Consider the following 27,486-nt stretch of genomic DNA (forward strand, 5'->3'; position numbering starts at 1 on the left):
TGCACCTCAAACCATTAACATTACTACATGTGTGGATTATGTCTTTTGTGTTTACTATAAAATAAATTATTGTGATGTGGATGGATCAATATTTTTGGATCATACCAGTAGCAAGTATGATATTTTGTTTGGTGTTGAAATTACTGGTGTGATATTTTGGCTCTTCTATTAAAGGCCTAACTTTAAATTAAGTACATTAGCAATGTGCCAAGTCTCTAGCTGTTTGAATATTCAGGTGATGAAGCTGCCAAATTATAACAAACTATGAATCAATCAGTTTTTTTCACCTTTTTCACTTCATTTTTTGCTTTTTTGTATTTATTTAAGATTTTTATAATTCAATTTTGTCCTATTTTGACTTTTTTTTTTACATACTTATTCCAATTTTTATCAATTCTTTCAGCAAAAAATCTGAATTGGTTGTCGCTTAGTACATTTCTGTGTATTTTTGATTACATTTGTGTTGCTTTATACTTATTGTCCGCTCTTATGTGTTTTTGTGGCGTCTTTTAGTCTCCACAGGCCTGCTTTAGGTAACTTGGAGCTGTGTTAATTTTGGCAGGTATTTTTAATCTTAGTCTAAGTTTTAGTCTTTAAATGAAATGCATTTTAATTTTAGTCACGTTAGTTATTTTTATCCTTTTAGTTTTAGTCAACGAAAACTCAAGACATTTTTGTCTAGTTTTAGTCCATAAAAAGTCCTCACATTTTAGTCTTTACTTTTAGTCCAAGCATTCATTTTCTTGCCTAAATCTGGAACCAAGTCATGGTAGTGTGTTCTCTGCACTCTGCTAAACCTGTGGTCCCTGCTGTCTACAGCTGAGAGGCAGAATAGCTACTGCTGCAATGTTTTTTGACAGATTTACCCACAGTGGAGGAATATGGATTTTGAATATCTGACAAAAATGACATTACATTTCAGTTTTAGTCATCCTGACAAAAACTAAACTTAGTTTCTGTCAGATTTAGTCATCATGGATCTATTTTTGTTAGTTTTAGTCTAGTTTTTGTCATGGAAAAAAATAACCAGACAACAATAGTGATCTGACAGCAGCATATATAAAACCAAAGGTATCTGCTTGTTGTATGATACAGTGGACCTCAACTGGTGTGTGACTGGAAAAACTGTGGCAGAAATCCTAAACATACATGCATGCATATATTGAATGTTGCACTGTTTTCCTTGAAGTACATTTTGGTTGTTGTCTTGTGATTGTGACTTATCGTTTATGTCATGTTGGGATAAAAAGCTGGTTTTCCATGATAATGATTTTTTTTTGGATCTCTTAAAAAAATCAGGCCTGCATGGTGTCAGGGGAAATAGAGTGAATATTGTTTTATCTCACCTCTTTGTTTAATCAAATGATTTGCTCCATCTAAGGTCCAAACTGCTGAACTTTTCATTAAATAAATTTGAATGGTGAATTCTCATTGAGAAGATGGAGGGGTTTCCTAAAGCTGAATCTGTTCATTATTATCAATCTACATATAAAATGGCCCTAACTGAATGTAAGTAATATGTAAGAAAAATGCTTAATTTACAGCAAATATCAGTGCAAAAATCTAAACCGAGGGTCTACAATGTTTAAAAAAAGGGAACAAATAGTAAACATTAGCCTTTTCGATAACAAATGTGAAATGTGTTGCTTTTATCTGTTTTGATAACAGATGTGAGCATGTGGCTCTAGTCACTGCAAACTACCTGTGGCTTATGAAAGTGACACAGGTGATCGATTCACATGTCCTTTATTTTAGCCTCCTGTTTGAGTGTGCATGCATGTGTTTGTACTGTAACCAGGATTTGACTAAAACACACAGATGATAGTGCTGACTCAAAGTAAAGCTGTTGAAAACTAAATGAAGTCATTTTGAAATCAAACATTTGCATTTCAAGAAGATTTAGTCTACTGTCTTTTTTAATGCAGGCTCAAGGGGAAAAAAAGGATGTTAGAGAAAAAAAGATAAATTTAGTTAAATAGGAAAGGCTATAAATGTTTACAAAGACATACGAATGCTAACACTATCTAAAAAAATAAACTACAGAAAGTAGAGCTCTACAGCTAAAACACTGAAGTCAGTAAAAACTGTTTAATACTGTTAAATTCAAGTTGTGTTTTGAAAAGATTACAGTGCTGTGCTGTGATAGAGTGTTTACCCCCTTCCTGATTTCGTATTTCTTTTGCATATTTGTCATACTTAAATGTTTCTGATCATCAAACAAATCTAATATAAGACAAAGGTAACCCTAGTAAATACAATGCACTTTTTAAATGATGATTTCTTATTAAGGGAAAAAGCCATCATAACCTATCTGCCCCCACATCCCCCATGTTAACTGTGACTAACCACATGTTTTTGGAAAGCTGGGTTCAATTTCACTCGCTATGATGGGATCTGGGATGATGGGACATTCAAGAACAGATGAGAAACAAAGTCATTGAAATCTATCAGTGTGGAAAAGTATTACAAAGCCATTTCTCAGGCTTTGGGATTCCAGCAAACTACAGTGAGAGTCATTATCCACAAATGGAGAAAACTTGCAGCATAGGTGAACCTTCTCAGTGGTGGCCGGCCAACCAAAATTACTCCAAGAGTGCATCGACGACTCATCCTGGGGGTCACAAAAGATCCCAGAAAAACATCTAAAGACCTGAAGGCCTCACTTGACTCACTTAGGGTCCCTGTTCATGATGGCCAAAAAGTACACAAAGACTCATCTCACATTTGCCAGAAATCATCTAAATGATCCTTAAGACTTTTGCGAAAATATTCTGTGGACTGATGAGACAGAACTTTCTAGAAGGTGTGCGTCCCGTTATATCTGGCATAAAGCTAACACAACATTTCATAAAAAGAACATCATACCAACAGTCAAACATGGTGGTGGTAGTGTGATACTCAGGGGCTGCTTTGCTGCTTCAGGGCCTGGACCACTTATTTTGGAGCAAAAATGTGAGTTATAATTGAGATGATCCATGTCCCCGTCTCCTTTAGACCTAGAACAAAGAAAAGAAATGATTGCAACAACATTGACCTACTTCTTATGGGTTCTGATTGCTCACAGAGAAGGTCTGTAATTTTTTTTAGGGCTGTAATTACATTTTAACCACAGACATTGTTACTTCATGAAAGCGACCAAAAATAATTTCTCCTTGTAAAAGTTAAAGTTTTTTAGTTCTGATTAGCCCTTTAAGTGTCTTTATACTGACATTGCACAATTTGTTTGTCATCCATGATGAACAATCCTCTTGCTTTTGTGCCTTAATAACTTAATAGTCCGATTTCAAACTTGGTTGCAAAGCAAATCAACACATCATTTTATTGCATGTTAAAATGTATGTACTAGGATCATTGTTAAGATATCCGGGGGCACTGATAGCTCAGTGGTTATGTCTGCACACACCTTGTACAGAGGCTGTTGTTCTTGAAGAGGTTAAAATGCAACCAGTAGCTCCTTCCCTGCACGTCACTGACCTCCACAAGATCCTGCAAACTCAATAATGATGTCAGTCACAGAAGTTAAAGCTACAAGTGAAATATAGCTCTTCCAACCTTATGATGAGAAACTGATTAATGACAGAGTCACGTATAAAAAGTCCTAACTAGGTGTCATATTTACCATATTTGCACAGTGCTGGCACCCTCTCACCACATGAGTTAGACTTTGTAAATCATTTGGAATAAAACGATAATTTAGGCTTAAACAGATAACACTGAAACTTAATATTTGCCCTGGCTGTCTATACAAGTCAGGTACTCATCACAAGCTACAAACAAAAACAGAAATACACCAGATGAGACACAAAGTTGACCACTTTGGTGTTTTAATTCCTTTGACGTAAATGAGGACAGTCATGTTACAAAACTTCCTGATGCATCAGAGAGAAAATTACAAACTGAAACTAAAGTTTCAGTCCCCATCTTTCACAACTTCAGTTAATACTAGATGATTCTTTTCAGTGCGGACTGCAGTTATTTCCCTTCTTATTTCCTCTTATTCCACCACAGAGAGTCATGCGGTGTTTGCATGATAGAACAAGCCTTGTTTATGATACAGAGCAGCCAAAAAACTTGATGTAGTATTTACTGTAAATGATGAGATGCTAAGGAATGTAAAGTGTCTGAGAAAAATAAGGACTCCCATTATTCACTGTCAGCCTCAGCTGATTGGTGCTGTGGCTTCAAGGAGCAACAGGAAGTCCTTTATTTTAGCTATGAGTCATAACAGCAGAGTCTAATGAGAATAGTTCTGACATGTGGCAATCAGTTTTTTTCATTAGTTTTATTTCATTATTTAAAGTTGGCAAAATACAAAAAACTCACTGAGTATTCTGTACGGCATCAGTGGGCCTTTTCACAATGTGTATCACTCCGCCTAGGCCAAATATTTTGAGTACTGTAAGCTAACAATACAGCAGACAGAGGATGTTTGAGCTGGTGCTTCTGAATCACAAAATCTTTTTCTAATTTGCTGCATGATCAATGAAAACATTCACATAAATGTACACATACTAAGCAGCTTTGGCACACAGTAGTGTCAGCAACAGGTCAAATTCAATTAAGATGAGAAATAAATTCAATAAAAAGGGCAAAAAAATGTTTTTTTAATTGTTTTCTTCAATATTTTAGTTGTTGAACTGTTATACTAAAGAAATATTATGAGGTCAAGAAATTAGTATCACTTCTGTGATTATTTTTAATAACTCACAGTTAATATCCTAACATTTCCTCATGTGTAATATTGCCTTATTCTCCATTTCAAATGCATTCCCCCTTGATTTGTCTACAAGGATTCTGATGGACAACAACAATTTTAGAAACAGGTAGAAATCTATTTATAAAAGAGCCAGAGGAGTTTTGTTCTTACAGGGTGGATATTTCTCATCAGAGACCACATTTCTTTAGATCCATGATGATACCGATGCACATTCTTCACATTGTGTTTTACAACTATAATTAATTTGGAAGCAGTACCAGAATATGAGTGACATTATTACTAAAACTAAAATTTACCATAACAATTACCAACAAATTTGAGGCTCTGCTTTTAAAGCATCGCTGCCTAGCTATACCATGGTTAAAAAAGTTCAACATTCAATTTAACATTAAAAGGGGGTTTAGGTAGCTAAAAGGTGTCTTTTTAAGAAATGGTATGGTTATGCAAAAACTGAAATAAATAAATAAATAAAGGCAGCAATAGACTAGCACTTCCAAAGTTTTGCAGGGTAAATTTACTGCTTTGTTCCTGGAGTCTGTCACTGAAGAGCAATTTAACAGCTGTTTCTTCTTAACATGGGGGATCTGTCTTCATACTGAGAAGCCCATTTCATTTCATTTTTTTCCAACAAAATTGCCCAATAAAAAAGCACTTTTAGGTGACCTTCTTAGACCAGGCTCTCAACTAGTCTTAGGATACTTTGCAGCCATTAAAACCTCATATTCTCACACCTGCTTACGGAAAATGGAAGCATCAACTGAGGCGTAACTTTTTGGATTCATTAGACAGAGAAGATTTCTACAGCTCCATTCAGCATTTCTGGAAATTTGGCAGAATTGTTTCAAATGAATGTTTACTTTATTTTTGAAACTCTCTGATCTAGTTATTTATGCCCACATATATGAGATATTACATTTTTAAAAAGTTTACAAGAATGCAGTCAATAAATGATATTTGAACTACTGATAAAGTGATGTAAGCACATGTAGACTGCATATACAGGTGCATCTCAAAAACATTTAAATATCATGTAAAAGTTCCCTTTTTTCAGGTTAATTACTTCAAAATGGTTAATTTTATAAATTCTTTATTCATCTCATACAACGTGAAATATTTCAAGACTTTTTTGTTTTAATCTTGTTGGTTACAGCTTACAGCTCACAAAAATAAAAAACAATCTCAAAATATTAGATTGTATAATATTTTAGACATTAGATTACTGTAGAAAAGTTCAATTTGCAAAGGTTTCCTGAGCCTTCGTTTTCTCACTCTGCTTCAGTTCACACAACCACAATCATGGCGAGGTCTGCTGATGAGGCTGAACAATTTGGGAAAAAAATCTAATTGATAATTTTTTTACCCAGTATTGTGATTGTGATTTTAATACGTGATTATTTCTTAAGTTCCTCATCTCATGTATTATCCACCAAAAACAAACAATTATTCATTCTAAACTATAACCAACACAATTTTAGATTAAACTGGGTCTGAATAATTTTGAAAAAAAGATCTAATTGTGATGATTTTGACTCATGTTTTGAATTGGATATGAACTGTTTTATTAAAGGGAAAGATAATGTTATATAATTCTCATATTTAACAAGAAAAACATACAAAAATTAATAAAACTGGATTTTTTGTACACTGTTCTTAAAATATGCCACTAGAATGATAGCATGGTATGTAATGCATAACATCTCTGCTGCAAAAAAATGTTTTAAATGGGTATTTTGACACAAATTTCAGGTAGAAGAAATACTGCACCCTCTGCGATTTGAAAATTGCAGAAGGCCATATTGCATTTTAATCTAACTTGCGATTAATTGCCCAGCCCTAACTGCTGACTTAACAAATGTCCAGGAGACGATCATTGACACCCTTCACAAGGAGGGTAAGACACAGAAGGTCACTGCTGAAAGGGCAGGCTGTTCTTAGAGACTGTATCAAAGCATATTCATTAAAGGTTGACTGGAAGGGAAAAGTGGTAAGAAAAGGTAAACAAGCAGCAGGAATGAGCTCAGCCTTCAGAGGATTGCCAAGCAATCCTTTGAATTCAAGAACTTAGGGGAGCTTCACAAGGAGTGGACTGAGGCTGGAGTCAGTGGAGTGTTCTTAGTGTCGAGTCACTCCTCCTGAACCACAGCCAAGATGGGCTAAGGAGAAAAAGAAATGAATGGTTGCTGAGTAGTCTAAAGTCTTGTTTTCAGATCAAGAGATTGTTGCCTTTTAATTTGGAAATTATGGTCCCAGAGTCTGGAGGAAGATCTGAGAGGCACAGAATTTAAGGTGCTCAAAGTCAAGTGTTTCAGTTTCCACGGTCAGTGATGGTTGGGGGAGCCATGTCATCTGCTGCTGTTGGTCCACTGTGCTTGATCAAGTCCAGGATCAACACTGTCAGCCGTCTACCAGGAGATTTTAGAGCACTTCATACTTCCATCTGCTGAGAGGCTTTATGGAGATACTGATTTCCTTTTCCAGCAGGACTTGGCACCTGTCCACAGTGAAGCCAAAACTACCAGAAACTGGTTTACTGATCATGGTGCTTGACTGGCCAGCCAACTGGTCTGACCTGAACACTGTAGGACAGGGGTATCAAACTCAAGGCCCAGGGGCCAAATCTAGCCCGGCCTGCAAGATCTTATCATATTTTTGTTATAACTGGCCCACAGGTGTGAGATCTGCAGATTTCCTCCAGTATAAAAACTTAAACTTAACCTTAGTGATTTAAAACATTCTCGTTCAGTCATAAAAATGTGAAAAAGTAAAGAGTAAAAATAATTGGACAAAAAGTCAGGAATGTGGGAAAATAAATTAATTCGTGTTTCATTTCAGATTCGGAATTTTGCATTTTAGGATTACAAATACTTATGATTTTGAATTATCATTTCATATTTCAACAGTTGAGACTCACAGCTTTATTTTCTAAGTCATATTTTGACCTTTTCAACTCATGATTTTGACTTTTTATCCGAAATTGTAACCAATTTGACTTACAATTTGAAATATCTCATATTTAGACTATCTAACTTTATGATTTTGACTTTTGTCTTATTTTTGACCTTTCATACTCAGAATTTTCACCACGGGCTCATATATAAGTCTTTAAAACTCATAATTTGACTTTCTATCTAATATTCTGACCTTTAAAACTTGATTTTGAATATTATTTCATATTTTGACCTTTAAAACTCATGATTTTGACTTTCTATCTCACATATTTGCATTTTTAAAACATGATTTAGACTTTTAATTTCATATTTTCACCTTTTATCTCAGATTTTGAGATTTTGTCTTGTTTGAATCTTTATAATCAGTGCTAAGTTTTGTTCCCATAATTCATTACTATTGAAAATGAGATCAACAGTTTATGGTTAAATGCTGACCCTCTTAAGCTCTCAGGTTAGATGTAAATTCAGGCCCTGCTCTGATAGAGAAGACACCCTTGCCATAGGGAGTCTCAGGGAAATGACAAGAGGAAGACGAGAAACAATGCAGACGAGCTGAAGGCTGCTATCACAGCAATCTGGGCTCGATAGCACCTCAGCAGTGCCACAGGCTGTTTGTCTCCATGCTAGGTCACACAGATGCAGTGATTTGTGCAGAAGAAGCTCCAACCAATTTCTGAGAGCATAAATGAGCAGAATTTTCCAGAAGGTCAACATTTCTTATCTCATACAACAACAAAAAGTCTTGAATTACCTCACTTTGTATGAGATGTAACTAGAATATATGGAATTATACTTTTTGAATTAAATCACAGGAAAGAAATGATTTTTTTTCATGATATTCTAATTTTTGGACATGCATCTGATTGTATAATCAAGCAGTGAGAGAGTTTCAGTTTAAGGTGGCTTCATGCTTTTTGCTTAGTTAAGCTTTTGATATGAAATTTTCTTTACATTTTCAAAGTTGGCTTGCCTAAATAGTCATTATAAAGCTGATACACTACACTGAAACCCACTGATGCTATTGCAACATTTTTCTTACAACAATTTATATGTACAGTATGTAGCATTTATTCAGAATTACAGAGTTATAACATGCACCTTTAAGTGTAGCATGATTATTCTCCTCTTAGAAGAAGAAAGATTTGAACTATTTGAATGGTCCATTTATTGGTCATGCCTCTGTTTCATCCTCCCCAGTGTTTCTGATGTACTGCCTTCCTGATAACATGATAGTAAGACTGAGCGTGTGCGTTGTGTATGTGCTGTTTCTGGCCTGAGGACGGACAGCAGCAGCTGTATCTCACACAGAACAAACAGGGTCAGGATGCCAAAACTGTTCTGACAGGAAAGCCAGGTCACAGGTCACAGAGGCAGCAACACATCCAGCAACTCAAGAGCAGCACTCACACAGACGACTATTTCTGACCAGGCAGAGCCCACACAGCTCGTCAAAGACAAAAAGTGACTATCAAGCAAAGCGCTTGTGCTCGACCGTGCAAACATTCACTTAATTTAATACATTCAGGGCTAAACTGGTGATTGACTCTGATATATCTACCTTTATCTTGATCAACTTCAGTTTCTGCTTTTCTTCTATTTCCATGGTTATTTTGTTGCATAGCTAAGTGTTATGTATTTACAGAGAGAAAGAGCAAGCATTTCTGCAGAACAGAAGTTTCATGTGACAATCGTGACATTAAACTTCCTCTCATTGTCTGTTTCTGTCTGTTAGTGACCACAGTGACTAATAAGACAAAAATGTGGTGAAACATCAACACAGCCAAATGGGAGCTTGAGAAACCACAGAAAACTGCTGATGATTCCTCCAAATTAAATGATTAATATTGTAAACCATCAGCATACTTGGATTAGTTACTACTGTGAGGAACTTTTGGTTTGTATCTATTTTGGTAACCCCTGGAGACTAGAGGCTAGATTCTCTGCCCAAGCCCAAGACCGACCCGGCCCAGCCCACCATGATCCCTGCCCCTCCCCTTGGGCCTTAGCAGGGCAGGGCTCAAGGGAATTCAAAGAAAGAAGTGTGTCAAAGATGTCTAATCATACTGTAGTGCAGTGGTTCCTGAACTTTTGAAAAGTTGAGCTCCCCAGGACCCAAACGAGGAAAAAAGTCATACACTTCTGTCAAAACCAACATTAGGTTTTATTGTTTCATTGCTAAAACTCTAAGAAACACGTTTTTCTTACCAACAGACCTTTTTATGACCTATATAATGAGTGTTTTGTCATGATTTGAGTTCATATTTGCTTATCTAACTTTGACAACCTTGCATCCCCCCCGAGATCTCACACCCCCAGGGGTTCATGGACCCCATGTCGGGAACACTACTACTGTAGTGTAGGTTGTTATGACTAGATTTTATCCTAGATTGTTGATATCAAGTCTGTTTTTCTTGTTATAACCTAAGAACCACTGCTCATGTGTCTAAAATTAAGTATTTTCAATTAAAAAAACTGTACTCCTTACAATTTATTTACTAAATTATAAATCACCTTCCTCTTTAAGTATTCGTCTTAACAGGACAAGGGAGGAAAGCTTAAAAAGTGGCACAGCAAGTCCACTCAGTGCAGACATGATGATACACTGCAGTGGGTAACTAGCAAGAGAAAGGCAGCATGCAATTATGCACAAAGGTAGTGGGCAAAGAAACGAAAACTTCATCTGATCATCTGTTGTAATGCAGCTGAGTTTACAAATGAAGTGTGTGAACAACACTTCAGTCTGGAGTCTGTTAACAGGCATATGCTCTCTTACAAGCTGTGTGTATTCAGCACATACAGATGTTTGCACATCTGCCCATCCATCCACGCTGCTCTTTTTATCATTAACATAAAAAAAAAAAAAACGCTTCATGTAATACATGATATCCTGTTGTGCTCATTAAGGTCACTTCTGAACACATTTCTACCATTCAAACAACTGAAAATTGTAGTTTAAAGTTTAACAATAAAGTCAAAATATTAAAAAAGTAGGGTTTTACTTGGGCTCGGGCCTAAAAGTACAGGTTATGGGTCAGGTCAGGCTGGGAGAGAACTTACATGGATCGGGTAGAGCTGGGCCAGATGTTTAGGACCTCATCTAAGCACTACTGCAGACAAAGTGGCAACACTTTTCAGGTTGCTTTGTGTGTCCAGTACACACTTTAGTAATACTTTTTTAGGATGTATTTTAACATTAATATATGTCACTAACAGAGAATCTTTGCCCATGAAAATGTAAAAAACTAAATAAATAAAATAATTTTTGGAATTGTGCAATTATGTAGGAATGGGCAGAAATTCACTTTTTAATACTGTCACCTCAATTTTACAAGGGTGTACAGAATTACCACTAGGAGTTTAAAAATCACATTAAACAAGCACTTGTCGGTGTGCATGCACAAGCACAGAGAGCGGAATTCATGGCGCCTCTACAGGCGCTTAATTTAATCCTTTATCGAAATGGTTTGAGCAAAAACTAAACATTTACAAGGTGATGTTTACAGGACTTCTTTCCTCACTTTTAAAGCATCTTCACACACAGGCAGTGGCGCTGCTGGTGGAAACACATACATATTATTTTGGAATTAATTATAAACCTGCGTGCCAAGGTTATTATAGTTAACTTTAACTAAATAAGTACAAATAAAATTAAAAAATCATCTTAGTTGAATGAAAATAATAAATAAAAACTAAGCTTTACAAATAAAATGAAAACAAAGTAAACGGTTGTGCTTGCAAAACGAAGTAAAATGAAATAGAATTAGGGATAAAATCTCCTTAGTTTTATTCTTTACACTAGCGTACTGACCGAAACAAATATCCAAGCCTGGAGAAGGTATAATCACTTGATTTGACTGAAGACAATTTCAAACAATGGTAATTTTAGGGCTTGAGTTGTAAACAAACATTAAAATTGAATAAGTAAAGTAAAAAGTGCAGAGACCTTTTGGGTCTTGCCCCTGACAGGAATCCCACATTGCAGACAAAACTAAAACCTAACGAAAACAAAGCATTTTTGCAAAATAAACCCCCCGGGATTTGTTATGACTGTATTACTGCCCATTCCTATGCGCAATTAATCTCTTTATCTAAAACCTTCCCTGTGGAAGTTTCAGGTAAGAAAAGCAACTACTAAGAAACAATCTTTTTTTTTTGGTACTAAGTCTTGCTTGTTTTTGTTGCTCATTAGATTCACCTTTTTTAATCCCCATCAGTTTCAAAAAAAGATAAAGCTCCTCACAGTTTTAAGAAACACAAAGGCCTTGGTAACAAGCTAATGGAAGAAATTAAAGATTTGCGTTAAAATTTCCTCTTTATGTCTGCACAGATTAAAAAAGACTATGTAAATGGAAATAAATTACTATTTTGATAGTTGCTGGAAATATTTTTTTTCTGCAGAACCATCACAAAATCCATAAAGTGATTATAGTAAATCAGCCGATTTACTTTAGGCCAAAGCTTAGCTTGTTATAGACACAGATTGATAAAGCTAGAAGCTAGAGGCTTACAATTTTGAGCAGCACATCTTTTTGTATTTTTAATTTGGAACTAAAATTCACTGCAAACTTGCACACATTTCAAAATCCTCACTTTATAATCAGCCTGAGACTGTGACCATGATTTTATCAGTCATCTCAAAGTGTGGAGGGGAATGATCCTGTTTAGATCACTGTCATTGTGCAATTTGTTGAGGCCTTTGCCTTAATTAGTAGTTGCATTGCTTTATGGTCCATACCAAGGATAGAAGCAGTAAAACAGGAACGCATAGTAATTGCCTTGTACAGACAATATCTTCATGTAAATGCTGCAAAACATCCTCCTGCTCTTGCACCAAAGTCTCACCTCCCACAGAAGCCTTCTATAGAAACATTTTTCACCCCTAACCTAACCTTGAAGGTAATAACGTCCACATTTGGCTGTAGAGATAAACAATACACCACCAAAAATATTGAGTACATCCCCATAGCAAATTGCACCACAGTAGTCCTTCTGAACTGTTATAACCATGATCCCTCATGTAATATAATTCTAAAGTTATCAAGTGTTAAATCCCTCTGAGAGCAAAACATCACCTGTAAACATAAGAAAGCAGCAGTATCCATTAATATTAAAGGCAAAAAATGTCTTAAAATAAAAAAGGTTAATAAAAAAAATCCCATCAGACCTAAAACATTAAAAACATGTTTGGATGAACTGTTTTCCAGTCAGCTACCATATTTTAGTGTTCATGAAGTCCCAAAACCCAGACCTACAGCTGGCAGACCGCTTCAGTGTGCGAAGGTGAAGGAGAACAGAGTGATACCGGGATGCTGGCTGTTGTTGTTGAAGTCATACTCTGATCCTGAACATGCCCTGGCTCAGCTGAAGGCGAAACAGGCGGCAGTTGGCGATGCGCAGAGTGGCGCAGGATGTCTTGGACAGATCAGAAACTAACATGGGTTTAGTGCGATGCCACGTCCCCGTGCTGCGCCGAAACTCACGGATGTAGTCAAAGCTGGTTCCTGTGTGTGCAACAACGTAACATTTTTTAAATACTTCAGTTGCTTTAACTGAAGGGAAACTTGTCAGTTTCTTCTCTTTCTTCACTCACCAGTGTCCAAGTCTCCCACCACATAGATGCTGGCCCCGATGGGCACAGCACCGTAAACAAAAGATGAGCTGGTGTGAACACACAAGTTCTGGTCGTCCAGGAACATCCACCTGCAAAGATCATATCACAACAAAAATGGGAATTATAAACAAGAAATTAAATCAGGTAAAAAAAGGGAAAAGGACATAGCTAAGGTCACAGTGGCCTTAACATTTGAAAATAGTATTTGAATCCATTTGTACCCCAGAGTGCAGGTGGGCATTTTCCAAAATGTAAAGGTATTCCCTTTCATGATTTCTTAGACATCTCCTTTTTCACATTTAAAACAACAGCATTTGGCTCTGGTTTAGCTCTGAGCCTATATATAGAGGCTATAGACCTCAACACACTATTCAGGGATCAATTCCTGGTCTCTGCGCAATTTTGGGTCCGGTCTTCCTCTCTCCTCGCATTTCCTGTCTCTCTTCAGCTATCCTACCAAATAAAGGCAAAATGCCCCTAAAATAATCCTATAAAAATTAAAGAAAATAAAAAACAACTGTATATGCAGGCATTTGAAGTAAATGTTATTCTTTGGTGGGTAATTTTGGTTTATGATGTCCTTGAGTTTCACCAAATGCAAGAAAATCTGGTCACTTAAAAATGCTGGATAATGAAAAAGGCAATCAGCTTTTTTTTTTCCTCAATACAATCCATTCACAGTCGTTTGATTTTCACATTTCAAGACTCTTTAATGTGTTCTTCTTTATGCAAAATAAAAACTTTGAACTTTGTGGTTCATGATGGGAAGAAACATGTGGCACCAGATGTGCTAATGCAGATTATGGGACACAAATAGAGCTCAAAAACAGTGATTTAATTGCAGGGGTGGAAAGTAACTCATTACATTTACTCAAGTAGTAGCTTTTTTGTTTTTTTTACTTGCACTTTTTTGAGTAATTTTCAAAATCACTATGTTTTTTACCGAGTAACAAACAAACCTCACTAAAAGCCACAACAAGGAGGTCCAAGCTTTCTGCCAGAAGCATGAAGACGACCAGTCGTTTGGCTTTCACAACACAACACATCAGTCAGTACATGCACATAGCGAGAGAACGATTCCACATTTCTAACCAAAACAGCTGATGTATTGTATTTTAGGTTAGAAAAAAACTTATAAATAACCTAGTTGGAGGTCCATGTTTTCTTGTTGTTATTGCACATTAAGGACAGGTCATATTTCACTGTGAAAGCCCCATGTGTACCAAAAGTAGCTCAGTACTTACTGGTTTACTTTTAACTTTTAATGAGTAGATCAATAGACCAGTACTTTTACTTCTACTTCACTAAATTTTAACAAGAGTAACTGTACTTTAACTTGAGTAAAGTAGTCTGGTACTTTTTCCGCCTGTGTTTAATTGTCCCTTATATGAGATGTTTTCTAAACTGCAGTTTCTAAGGTGAAGATTTTAAAAAGTGTGCAGGACCAAAATTACAGATAGATGTCGTTTCCTTCATTCCATAACTATAACAACAAATTAAGTGTCAAAACACAGAAAATACAAATTATGATTATGTAGCATACAAATGAAGTAGTGATAACACAAACCTAAAAAACTTAAACATTATGATTTTTAAAAATCCTTCTTTGGCGGACTTTTTGCACTGACCTCCTCATCTCGTCATGGTAGAACTCAGACTTGCAGGTCATCATCTGTCTTTGCTCAGGATTATCGTTCTCTTGGCTTCTGACTCCTCCAAACACGTACAGCTCCTGACCCACACCGCATGCCACTGACCCAAACCTGACCAGAAACGGATACAGAATTTAGCCTGAAGTCTTTGTGATCACTAGATGAAGCCCTGACTACAATGAAGTTGGTCTTTTGCAGCTTCCCTTAATTTAATTGCTGCCTCTTTAAATATTTCCCTATCATGTTTTGGTCATAGCCATTATTAGTTTTCTCCAGTAAAGCATCATATTCATTTAGTAAATGATGTTTTTTTCTAAAAGTAAAGTAGATGATAAAGTAGTGGATATTTTTATGGTGTGGTTACATGTGGTTAACACACTGCAACCATATTGACCTATGAATATCTGTCCTCTACTCTGTATAAACAAATATCAAACTAAAAAAAAAAGGCTGTCTTTTCTTTCCAAATGGCACAAATAAAACATATGAGCTGCTGAAACTGAGAAATTTCTGTTTTAGGGAAAACAATTTTGAATTCTTTGCAAGCTGCTAACGATGCCTTTTTCGTTGCTGTAATAATGTTCAATCTGTCATTTAACTCTCAAGGAGTTAGTCAGTACATTTGCTCACTTTATAGGAAGCTGTGGTGCTTGAGAGGAAGAGTGGGTCACGTACTCATCAGAAAATACTGATTTGGCTTCCAGTCTGGATCTCAACATCCTGAGGCCAAATTCTGAAGAAGTGTTTATAATGCAAACTGTTGAAACCAGAAGTTTACATACTGTATACTGTATAAAAGGACACATAACCTTTTTTTCTCACTGTCTGACATTAAATCAGACTAAACTTTTCCTGTTTTGGGTCATTTTGGATTACCAAAATTATTTCTATTTGCTAAATCCCAGAACAATGAGAGTGAGAATTTTTTTTAATAACTTTCTTCAAAGTAAGAAGTTTACATATATCTCCTCAGTATTTGGTAGCATTGCCTTTAAACTGTATGACTTGGGTCAAACGTTTTAGGTATCCTTCTCAAAGCTTCTCACAACAGTTTGCTGAAATTTTAGCCCATTCCTCCTGACAGAACTGGTGTAACTGAGTCAGGTTTGTAGGCCGCTTTGATTGCACAAGCCTCTTCAGCTCAGCCCACAAATTTCCTATAGGATTGAGGTCAGGGCTTTGTGATGGCCACTCCAAAACACTGACTTTGTTGTCCTTAAGCCACTAATTTGGCAGTATGTTTCGGGTCATTGTCCATTCTGAAGACTCATTTGCGCCCAAGCTTTAACTTCCTGGCTGATGTCCTGAGATGTTGCTTCAATATTTCTACATAATGTTATTTCCTCATGATGACATCTATTTTGTGAATTGCACCCGTCCCTCCTGCAGCAAAACACCCCTACAACATGATGCTGCCGCCCCTGTACTTCTCAGTTGAGATGGTGTTCTCAGGCTTGCAAGCATCCGCCTTTTTTCCTCCAAATGTAAAGATGGTCATTATGGCCAAACAGTTCAATTTTAGTTATATCAGACCACAGGATGTCTCCAGAAATTAAAGTTGTCGTCCCTGTGTGCATTTGCAAACTGTGATCTGTCTTTTTATGTTGCTTTTGGAGCAATGGCTTCTTCCTAGCTGAGCGGCCTTTCAGCCCATGTCTGTACAGGACTCTGTTAGCTGTGGATTATGGCACTCCCTTACTCATTTAAGACAGAATCTTCACAAGATCTTTAGCTTTCGTTCTAGGTTTGATATGCACATTTCACACCAAAGCACTCCGGGACATAGAACGCGTCTCTTTTCTGAGCGGTATAATGCCTGGACATTCCCATGGTGTTTTTTTGGCGTATATTTTTCAGAAAAGAGGAACATGGCACCTTCAGGCATCTGGAAATTGTAGCCAAGGATGAACCAGACTTGTGGAGGTTCACAATTCTCTTCTTGATATCTTGGCTGATTTATTCGGATTTTCCCATGATGTCACACACAGATGCAGTGTTTTTGAGGTGGGCCTTAAAGTTAGGGTTGGGCAATTAATCGAAAACTAGATTAAATCTTAATTTGGCCTGCTGCAATTTTCAAATAGCAGAAGTTGCAATATTACTTTAACCTAAATTTGTGCCAAAATACCCATTTAAAACTTTTTTTTTGCAGCAGAGATGTTATGCTTTACATATCATGCAATCATCCAAAGGCATTCTTTTTAGAATAGTCTACAATAATTCAACTTTTTGTACATTTTTCTTACAAAATACGAGAATGACATAAAAATTATAACTCCCTTCAATACACAAATTTCTATCCAATTTGCAATACAAGTCACAATCATCACAATTGGATTTTTTTCAAAATTATTTGGCTCCAGTTTTATCTAATATTGTGTTGGTTATAATATAGAATGATTTATTGCTTGTGTTTGTTGCTAAAAAACATAATACAAGTGACTTAGCAATTGCAATACCGGGGGCAAAAAAAAAATCGCAGTTAGATCATTTTCATCCCTACTTACTTACTTCAGCCCTACTTAAAATACATCCACAGGTGCTCCTCCAATTAACTCAAATATTGTCAATTAGCCTATCAGAAGCTTCCAAATCCATGACATCATCATCTGGGCTTTCCCAAATTGTTTAAAGGCATAACAGATGCAAATTGCAGACTTTGAAGAAAGTTGTAAAAAAAAAAAAACCTTTAAAAATTCTCCAAATATTCTGGCATTTAGCAAATAGAAATAATTTTGATAATCCAAAATGACCCAAAACAGGAAAAGTTTAGTCTGATTTAATGTCAGACAGTGAGAAAAAAAGGTTATGTGTCCTTTTATACAGTGTATGTAAATGTCTGGTTTCAACTGCAGTGCTTTTATTCAGAAGAAGAGAAAAGTCAATATATCTTCACCTATGAAGAATCTAAAACCATTTTTCAATGCTGTCTGGGATCTGTAAATCAAAAATGAAGATATGAACAAACTGAAGGCTGATTGTTAAATGTTTCTTCACTTCTGAAGGTCACAGGTTCAACTATGACTGATAAATGTGGGATATTTGACTCATCATTCTCAGTTAAAACACTTCATCCTTAGCAACATTTGTCATCACTCTGACCGTGGGGACATGTCAGGGAAGTCAAAATGAAACTAAAACCCAGAAAACTGCTTACAGTTTAGGAAACAAATCAGACTGATGTTATTGGTTAAAGTTACTAATTTTTCTTATACCTCTAGTGTGTATATCATATGACTTAGACACTTTTAATGGAGTGAAAAAGGAAGTCATTAAATTGTGATCATGATGACATAATAGCTCCTCTGTCTTTTAACAAAGCTGAGCTTTCACAATCAGATGTTGTTTACCTTCTTTCTTTCAGAGGACAGAGACCGGTCCAGTGCTGTGTTTTGGGATCAAAGCATTCAACAGAGTCAAACAGCTTCCCATAGGAGCCCCCACCCATGGCATAGATCTTCTTGTTCATGGAGGCGTAGCAGCCAACCTGAAGCAAGAGAAAGACACAACTTTACAGTTCACAGGATGCTCAGATTAAATGAAATAATGATCAAAAGATCTTCCATTTTATGTAAAAGAGTTTTAATGGCTATTTGATACCTTTTCTACATGGAGGATTTAGTTTTAATTCTAGGTGTATTTTAAGGATCATTCCATTTCGTAGGGGAAGATTTCACCACTTCCCCTAAAAATGCTTTCCACAGGGGTAAGGGAACACCCCAAAAAAGGTCTAGGGTTGTGGTAGGGGTAAAAATTAGAAATGTGACTGAGCCTTATTCTGTGCAATCAAAGACAAGTGTCTGACAACAGCAAAATAAGAAGGAGAGGCTTTGTTTATGTAGTTAAATAACAGAAAATAATACAGTATTTTTATAATATTCAAGATAAAAGCAGAGATGGGTGATTTATAACTATGCTAAGAAATTTGTTTTTGTGTTTTTACCTTGCGGACCATGGTCATACTTGTGGTCGTCTTCCAGGAATTAAAGTGTGGGTCATACACTTCTACAGTGACTAGCTCTGTTACTTCATTCTCCCCTCCGAGGACGTAGATCAGACCATCTAGCTCAACCACACCGAAGCTATGGCGAGGCTGCAAGACAAAGTCAAAGTAAACTTTATTGTCAATCTTTTGCCCCGTGTACTGGAAAAACAGAAAATAAAAATAGTTCCTCTTCGACCCACGGGGCATTAAGCACATACAGGAGGATTAAACAGTTAAACTAACGTATAAAACGTATAAAATATGATGTACATATGATGTACCGACAAAACAACAACAAATTAACTTGGACATACATAAATAAAAGATGTGATAACTAAAAATGACAGAATAATGATAGATAAAGCCATGTTTAACAGGTTTAATAACACACATGATAGTTGTGCTAAAATGCTATTATCAGGTGTTGTAAAGATTTAAACATGATTTTACCTCTATTACAAGTATCAATAAGTTTTTAAATGACAAACTGGAGAACCTGGGTAGTCTTGCATTAAACCTTCAAGTCATAAAAATCCAGTTAATATTACTCTGACTGCTTTCATGCCATAAATAATTTAAAGAGAGTTAATTTAGAGTATCTGACTTACTTTGTAATCATTTTACTCTGCACTGATGTCTAACAGAGTTTTGATTTGCATTTAAGGTGTCCATTTACATTAAACAATATACATTTGGTGTTTTTAGGAAGATTTACATTATCTATAATACACTAAAATCTAATTGTGAAACTTGGATGTATTTGGAATAAAAAGATTATATCAGCAAAAGTGTGACAAACCACATAAAAATAACACATGGAAATAAGTGAGTAAATCAAAAATGAGTCTATTTTAAAGCCATTTATTCAATTACAGTATATCCCTTGTGTTTTCTTATTTTTCTCTGTTGGTTTTTGCTCTTTCTTCTAAGGTCAAGCTGTCACTCAGTCTGCTTTGGTGTGTTAAAATAAGAAATTTGAATGTGGACATAGTCTTTTATTTTTATTTTTCAGATTCATGTTTTTATGAGCTTCCATCATTTCAAGTCTAGTCCGTAGAGTGCCAAACAATATTTATAGAGAATATTTTTAATCTAAAACCCGACTTTTCTGTAGTAAATGTAAGCAACTACATCTTCATATTCTTTCTGAACACCAACTAGAGTTGACAAAGAACCTGAATTATAGCGCTGCTGACATCTGGTGGTCATAAAGAAAAAATCATGAAAAATTAGTGAACATTTTACAACATGGCTGCAGAAATAATCTTCACACAAAAAGCTAATGCTTTTATCTTTCTTACACTGAAGTCATAACAGAAAATCTAAAAGCAAAAAAATAAAACATCAAACCTTTTTTTGTTTATTTTCTATAAAAACTGAACTAAAGAAAGCACTTGAATGCAGAGCAGAGAGAGAATGTTTACCTGTAGCATGGGGCTTATTGGGCTCCATGTGTTGGAATCAGGGTCATATTTTTCTCCACTGCCAAGGACGGCTTTGTGTTCATTAGTCCCACCAATCACAAACAGAAAGCCCTCTAATAAACAGGACACCAAATGTCATTAAGGACTTGCATATTCCTTGATAAGCTGTTTTACTGTTTTGGACGTATCTACAGCAATAGAGAAGAAATTCTCATATTTTCAAACCAGGGCTAACAATACATTAATAATAAACGTACTTCAAAACCTTCATACTTCAAAGTCATCGCCTTAGTTAATAAATTACAGAACTGCCCTTTATGTTCTATGAAAAACAAATACAAGTCATAGATACATGTCGCTTCTGTTGTGCTGAGTGCAGTTTTTTTGGCTTTAAGCCAGCACTGACCAGTTGCAACCACTCCGTGGCAGAAGCGTGCTTCACTCATTGGCTGCAGCTCGATCCAGGCCTGTCTGTTGGTGTCGTAGAGCGGACACATGCAGCGCGCTGCAGCAGTGGGCTTCCTACTTCTGCAGATGAAAAACAGCAAACAACACAGAATTTAAATTGTTTCACCTCATTTAGAGGTAGTTTAACTTCCTCTTTACCTCATCATATTATTTTTTACATACATTTTTCTGATCTGTATTACAGTACCAATACTTAATGTCTAAAAAACCAGATGTCTGCCACAGTAAAGGCATCTTTTTACATCCACACTACATCTGGTTTCCTTTAAACTCTAGTTTGGGTCATGTCTGTACATCAGAGCTCTCCAATGATACACAGTAGAAATAATTGTAATTAAGGCTGGGCAATTAATCACAATTTAGATTAAACTGCAATATGGCATGCTGCAATATTAAAATCACAGAAGATTCAATATTTCTTTAACCTGACATGCATGTCAAAACAACAGTTTGATACGCTTTTTACAGCCGAAATGTTACTCTCTACACGTCACGCAGCCATACAAGTGTCATTTTTAGAACATTTTACAAAAAAATCCTGCTTTTCTTGATCAAAATGAGAATGACAAGAAATGATTGTTTCCTTCAATACAGCATTCAAATCAGTTCAAATAACTGATATTACATTTTTTTCTTAATCAATTACCCCTAGTTTAGTCTATCTAAACTGTTGTTGGTTGTGATATAGAATGGTTTATTGTCTGTTTTTTTTTTAAATTACTGGAAAGAACTGAAAAAAATTACAACATTAAAACACAATTGCAATATTGGACTTAAATATTTAAATTATTTTCCTAAAATTTTCAGCCCTTCTGATATCACACTAACCAATAAAGCCCTATCACTGTACAGTATTTATGATCAGTAAATGATGGTTACTCACTTGCGATCCTCTCCTCCGACGATAACAATACACTCTGAATAGCCTCTGGGTTTGAAAGCAGCGAGCAGAGCCTCCCCCTGCAGCGGTCCAGCACTCAGCACAGACTGACAGTACTCTCTGACCACCTCCCTCATCAGAGGCTCCCCCATGGCCTGATGGGATACCATGCAACATCCAATACTGTTAAAAACTGAAATGTACAGAGTTAGTAGTAAGTTATATAATGAAGTTAATGTTTTTCTCTACCTGTTCTCTCAGGTAGCTCAGGTCCAGGCCCTGCAGCCACACAGCAGACATCACTTCCTTCATGTGCACCTGCAAATGAAGATTGCATAAGACTTTTCTATTGAAAACAAACACAGATTGAAGCAGATTAAAATTATGTTTATATATTGACAAACCTCTATAGATCCTGGTTTTACAGCCTACCAAGTCACTTAAAGCCACTAAAAACAGCAAGGTAGGCTGCTAGTTCACAAACTGTAGAGCGCCCCTATTTTGCAAGTTGCACTCATGGAAATTACCGGACACGCTGCCACTGAAATTTCTTCTATCAGGAGGGGAGGGGGCCTTCTGGGGGTCTGACACTGTGATGAACCTTTACATATAAATTCTAAGTGTAATATAAGAGAGTCACATTATCAGCTGAAGAGCAGAGATGAACACAATATTATGAAGAGGAGTATGAAGGGTACATACAACACAACACTGCAAAGTTTCACTACATTGCATTGCAAAGGTCATCTTTTGTTCTCAACCGTAATTCCAAAGCCATAACAGGAGCTCAGTCTGTAAGGACTTTGGTTGAGAACTGGAGGGACGTTGGTTCAAGTCCTAGTCTGTTAAAATCTGGAGCTCACTTCCTGAGTACCACCAAGGTGCTTGGTGGTACTCAGGACTGCTTGGGTGAGGCTCCTTCATGGGCAGCAGCCTTAACTCTGACATCTCTCTATCCTCACCTTTTTGAAATTTAATATATTAACCACCTTAATACACTTAAGTGCTCTAAGCTCTAAATCACTACAATGTCCAGTAGTAGTAAAATGCACAAACACGGAATTTGCTGTTCAGCAAAACAGTTGCTTCTATATCCTTTGAAAAAATGTATTTTCTCATCATTGAACCTACAGAGAGCATCACCCACCCTGCGGTCCTCGGGGTCATGAGCCAGCCATCGCACCACCGCCTCCAGCACGAGTCTCTCATTGCCGATGTTCAGCTTCTCCATGGACAGCACCTCGCAGAGCCGGTCTGGGGGGAGCTCCCTGAACTCCTCAGTGTGCGCCACGTCACCAAAATGTGTCTGCAGGAACTCGGTGGCAACATAGTGGACGTGGTAGAGGCAGTAGTGCAGGGAAAAGAGCCGAATGCCGATGCAGTTCTCCGCTGTGATGCAGCTCTCCAAGAACTGGCAGCAGAGGGACTTCAGATCTGTCATCAGGAGCAGGTCTGATGCCTGCACCATGTCCTGGATTGTTTCTTCACTTAGAGCGATCTGTGTGTGTGAGGGACAAAGAGAGTGTGTGGGGCAATTAATGCCAAATAAATATCTACAGTATGTCGAAAAGGCATGTAATAATTACAAGTGCTTTAAAAATACTAATAAAAACACAATTTTGAATTTTAACACAAATACTTTAAAGATAGTTTGTTTTGATTTTTTACAAACAAGATCACTGTTTTGAGGTGCCAGCTAGTTTTTATTTGGCTGCAGAGTATTGTACCACTGCAGAGGAAGCTGAAAGAGGTTCAAGACATAGTAGCTTAAGCCACTACAAAAAAAACTCCTTCATTGAAACAGCAGCTGATGTTGAGGCTGTTTTGCAATGTTTCAACTCTTCATTTTAGTTTCAGATTGTCTTTACTCTCTATTTTTAACTACACAATGCTCCTGTCATTCTTATGTGTACAACACTTTTTGGCAGATCCAGTATTAAAAAAAGGGATTATTGGGAAAGAAAAAGATAAAAGAAAATATAATGGTAAGAAAACAACAATGAAAAATGATAATGTTATAAATCAGACAACATGTGGGAATAACTTTTACAGATGAGACTAATTGACAGAGACACTGGGGAAAGTTTTCTCTTGTTTTTTTAATGACTTGCTTCATTTATTTGCTATGCACTACAGTTCCTGGTGGCTGGTTCAGTGCTGTTCTTTATTAAGAGTCTAGCAGGGTTATTGGTGTAGGATTTGCTTTATCCTCTTCACAGAAATAATAGATGGGTGGAGTTGTCTCAGTATGTTGTGTGTGGAGACTGGGTTAAATATAGTGACTAGGACAGTATTAGTTTGAAGAGTCTGAGAAAATAAGGAAATCACAAATTGTAATATTTTATTTAATCTGTGATGATCTTAAGCAGTAATTCTTAACTGGTTTTGCATTAGGATCCACTACCGCCTCCATAATGAGAAGTTGTCTCACGTTTCTCAATCACAACCAGTTATTGTTAATAGCATGGAAGCATCTTTTGACTTGAAATGGGACGTAACAAAGCGATGGGGACATTTACTTCCAAATAAAAGCACACCATAGACTTTTGGCCACCTATTTTTTCAGGCACACATCTGCGACCCACTGAAAATGGCTTCATGACCCACTTGGGTCCAGACCCACCTGTTGAGAAGATCTAAAAAACTGTGACGTTTTTTCAGTTCCTACTGGCTTCAGTAATTCCTAACCAAAACTGCTGACACATGGCATGATACAACTCGCTCCATGTGAGAAGTAAAGGGCAATAGTGCAGTTAAAAACAGCCTTCTACAGGGTAACAGGAAAGGGCTGTCTGACATCAAAGTGAAGCATTTACAACACTCAAAATAGTGTACAATTCAACTGATATTTTTAAATAGCACTTTTCAAGTTTAAAGCCTCTGGAAACTAGGCTTGAAATATAAAAAAATCAAAAGTGATATCAAAGTTTGATGTGTCATTGAGCATCTGCAAAAACCTGACTGAAAATGAACAGTCATAAGTTTGAGAAAACTGTGTTCAAAACAGCTTACTTTGCTGTCTTCTGGTTCTCTACTGGTCTTGTGTCAGGACCCACCACCTCATATATGACAAATCATGACCCAAATGTCTTAAATGTTTCAATTATAATCAGATGTTTTTCATGAAAATTAGGCAGTTTGGACTTCAGATGGAACAAATGACTTTTTAAAGATTATTTTGGGGGGCTTTTTTTGGCCTTTATTTGGATTGGACAGCTGAAGAGAGACAGGAAGTATGGGGAGAGAGAGTAGGCCAGAAATTGATCCCGCAACCAGTGTGTCAACATAAAACAAACAGAAACATAGAGATGGAGATATGCCCTTCAAAATAAAAGCACATCATGGATGTCTTTGCCACACATTTTTTTCCAGGCACACCTGCAACCCTCTGGACCCACTTTGGGTCCTGACCCAAGACTTAAGAACCAAGAGTTTAGATTTCTAAAGACCATGTTGTGTGTCAGCTCACATCTTGATTGACAGATCGTCATGGAACAATGAATTACAGTACAACCACTATGCCCCAAATATATGACCAATATATTTTAGTTTAACTTGAAACAGTTTGTCTCTTGACTTCAATATGTATTCACACTTCCTCCTTCTCCCCCTTTAATACAAACAGTAGCGTGTTTCACCCCTCTAGTGCTTCAAAGTTTCAATTCCATTGCAGCATATCCCATGTATTTAAAGTAAGACTGATGCAGCAGCTCTATCTGACTGCTCCTCATGTGTTTTACAGATAAATGACTTCATGTATGGTTGTTAACATACCTTAGCAAGCCTTTAGAAGTTCGCATGTTTTTCATGACCCAGACAAGTACCTCATATGACCCTACTTCAAAAATTCACTATCCCTATAAAAGGGAATTCTGATATTTTGAACTTTACGCCATTCTGCATGTTTTATGGAGTCTAACTAGATAGAAAAAAACTTTGAATCTGCCTCAGCAGATGCCTTTACTACCTTAATGTCTGTAATAAAACTTGAAGGCAAACCATCCAAGTACTTCCACTTAAAGTGCATGTTCGGATTGTTATTATGGGGTGAAATAATAAAACAGATAGGACACATTAGAGATAGACATTTCTCTTCAGAAACAATAAATTATAAACACCTCATCAGCTGCTTGTCTACTCTCCTACTAAGTTAGTTTATTGTGTTTTGTTTTTCACTGGACCAAAGTTAACCTTTGAAAGTAAAACTAACCAATCAGAGAGAGATAGACTTGAAACTCCCATGTTCTGAAGACTGAAAATACCCGTTTTTGTAAATGAATCTTGTGGTTTTTAAGAGAGCAGATTAAACAAGTGTTTCTGGATTCTTGCATAACAAAAAGCTCAGTCTTTGAAGGAATCTCCTCTTTTATGTCAGACACTCAAGCGTAGTAAAAAAACAAAGAATTTTAGTTGACATACTTTGATTGAGCATGTGTGCTCTGACAGTGACAGTAATCTGCTAAGGAAACTTCAAAATGTTCTCTACATCTACATCATCTGGAACAAGGAAAATATACAATATATGACTGGTTTAAAAATATGTGAATTTTCCATCAAAACCTTCATACTCACTTCACCACTGAAGATGTAGTCCAAGATCTGTTTCATTATGGCCATTGAGACCCCCTGTAGCTCAATTCTGTATGTAGATCCATCTTCTTTTGGAGGATTGTAGTTCAGCTTGGTCCTAACAAAGCCATCAACACAAGTAAATATAAAAAGCATTAAAAAATTAAACTTGAAACAGAGAAGTATTTTTAACACTCTGCAGTCAAAACAAACATTGTAAAATTGGACATGTCTGTGCTGCTTCACAGTAGAAACACCAATATATTCAGAATCAGATCTTAGCAAAGGTAAATAGCCAGTGTCAGATTTTCTGACCTGACATAAGGACTGGCAGCAGCCAGGATGTTTTTCTGCACAGGGAGCTCCTCTCCATCCACCACAAGAACTGCATCGTGGAAACTTTGCTCTTGCCAGAAGCTTCGAAGGACCCTAAGGAGTTTCTGGGAGTGCTGGGGATCAGAAACCTTGGAACTGGGATCACTTGATCCAGAAAGAGGCATGTCTAGATATGACAAGTGAAAATACAAAAAGCAATTTAGCTAGCAAAAATAAATAAATAAATAAATAAAAATACAGATAGAGAATATTTTCTGAACTGGATTTGCTTTCAACAATACGCCAGTTGCCCACCTTTCCAGCAAGTTATTTATAATAACAAAAAAGAGAGAAGTAGGCTTGTGTTTACAATATCCAAACCTTAAAATGTTAATGAACTCCTGCTGAGTTTACCACCTGTCTTCAGAATATCGTGGGAACAAATAGTCAAAGATTTGTGCTAAATTTCTCAAACTGACAAGTTTCAACATGAAGTTTGGAGAGGCTCATGGAGAAAAATGAAAGGCTACAGCCTAAAGGCTATTAGCAATTCAACCGTCGACAGCGACAGTGCCTTTTACAACGAGGACAAACTTTCGCCAGCAAAATCATTTACAGTCCAGCAGTGGGAGAATTTGTTAACTCGTCATTGGCTAGTTTGATTAGCTAATTCAATGCCGTTAGATAAAGCTACAAAGAGGAGTCAGCTCTGCAGTGTTTGTTTACAATGGTTAAAGCTGCTTACGTCATGATTTATATTTCAGATATTAAACTTAATTCAAGTAAATGTCTTACATATAGATAATAAAATACTCACTTCCTTTAATAAGAGCACGGGCTGTACCTCTATGTATTTAGAACATCATGAATCATTCCATGCCAGAATGTTGTAAGTGGACGCGAAGATGTGCATTCAG

General features: G+C 36.6%; 1 protein-coding gene across 1 annotated transcript; it reads right to left on the reverse strand.

The window, feature by feature from the left end:
* Nucleotides 1–8,006: 8,006 nt before the first annotated feature.
* Nucleotides 8,007–27,468, reverse strand: gan (gigaxonin). Its single transcript, XM_041796543.1, has 13 exons — nt 27,387–27,468; nt 26,570–26,756; nt 26,258–26,372; nt 22,833–23,183; nt 21,935–22,003; nt 21,689–21,840; nt 20,744–20,865; nt 20,338–20,450; nt 18,872–19,021; nt 18,279–18,415; nt 14,905–15,039; nt 13,256–13,365; nt 8,007–13,166 (listed from the first exon to the last, which is right to left on the reverse strand). Exons 2-13 carry the CDS (start codon nt 26,752–26,754, stop codon nt 12,994–12,996), a joined length of 1,812 nt encoding a protein of 603 aa, XP_041652477.1. The 5' UTR covers nt 26,755–26,756; nt 27,387–27,468; the 3' UTR covers nt 8,007–12,993.
* Nucleotides 27,469–27,486: the final 18 nt, after the last annotated feature.

The sequence above is a fragment of the Cheilinus undulatus genome, linkage group 9, assembly GCF_018320785.1.
Source record: "Cheilinus undulatus linkage group 9, ASM1832078v1, whole genome shotgun sequence".
Taxonomy (NCBI): domain Eukaryota; kingdom Metazoa; phylum Chordata; class Actinopteri; order Labriformes; family Labridae; genus Cheilinus; species Cheilinus undulatus.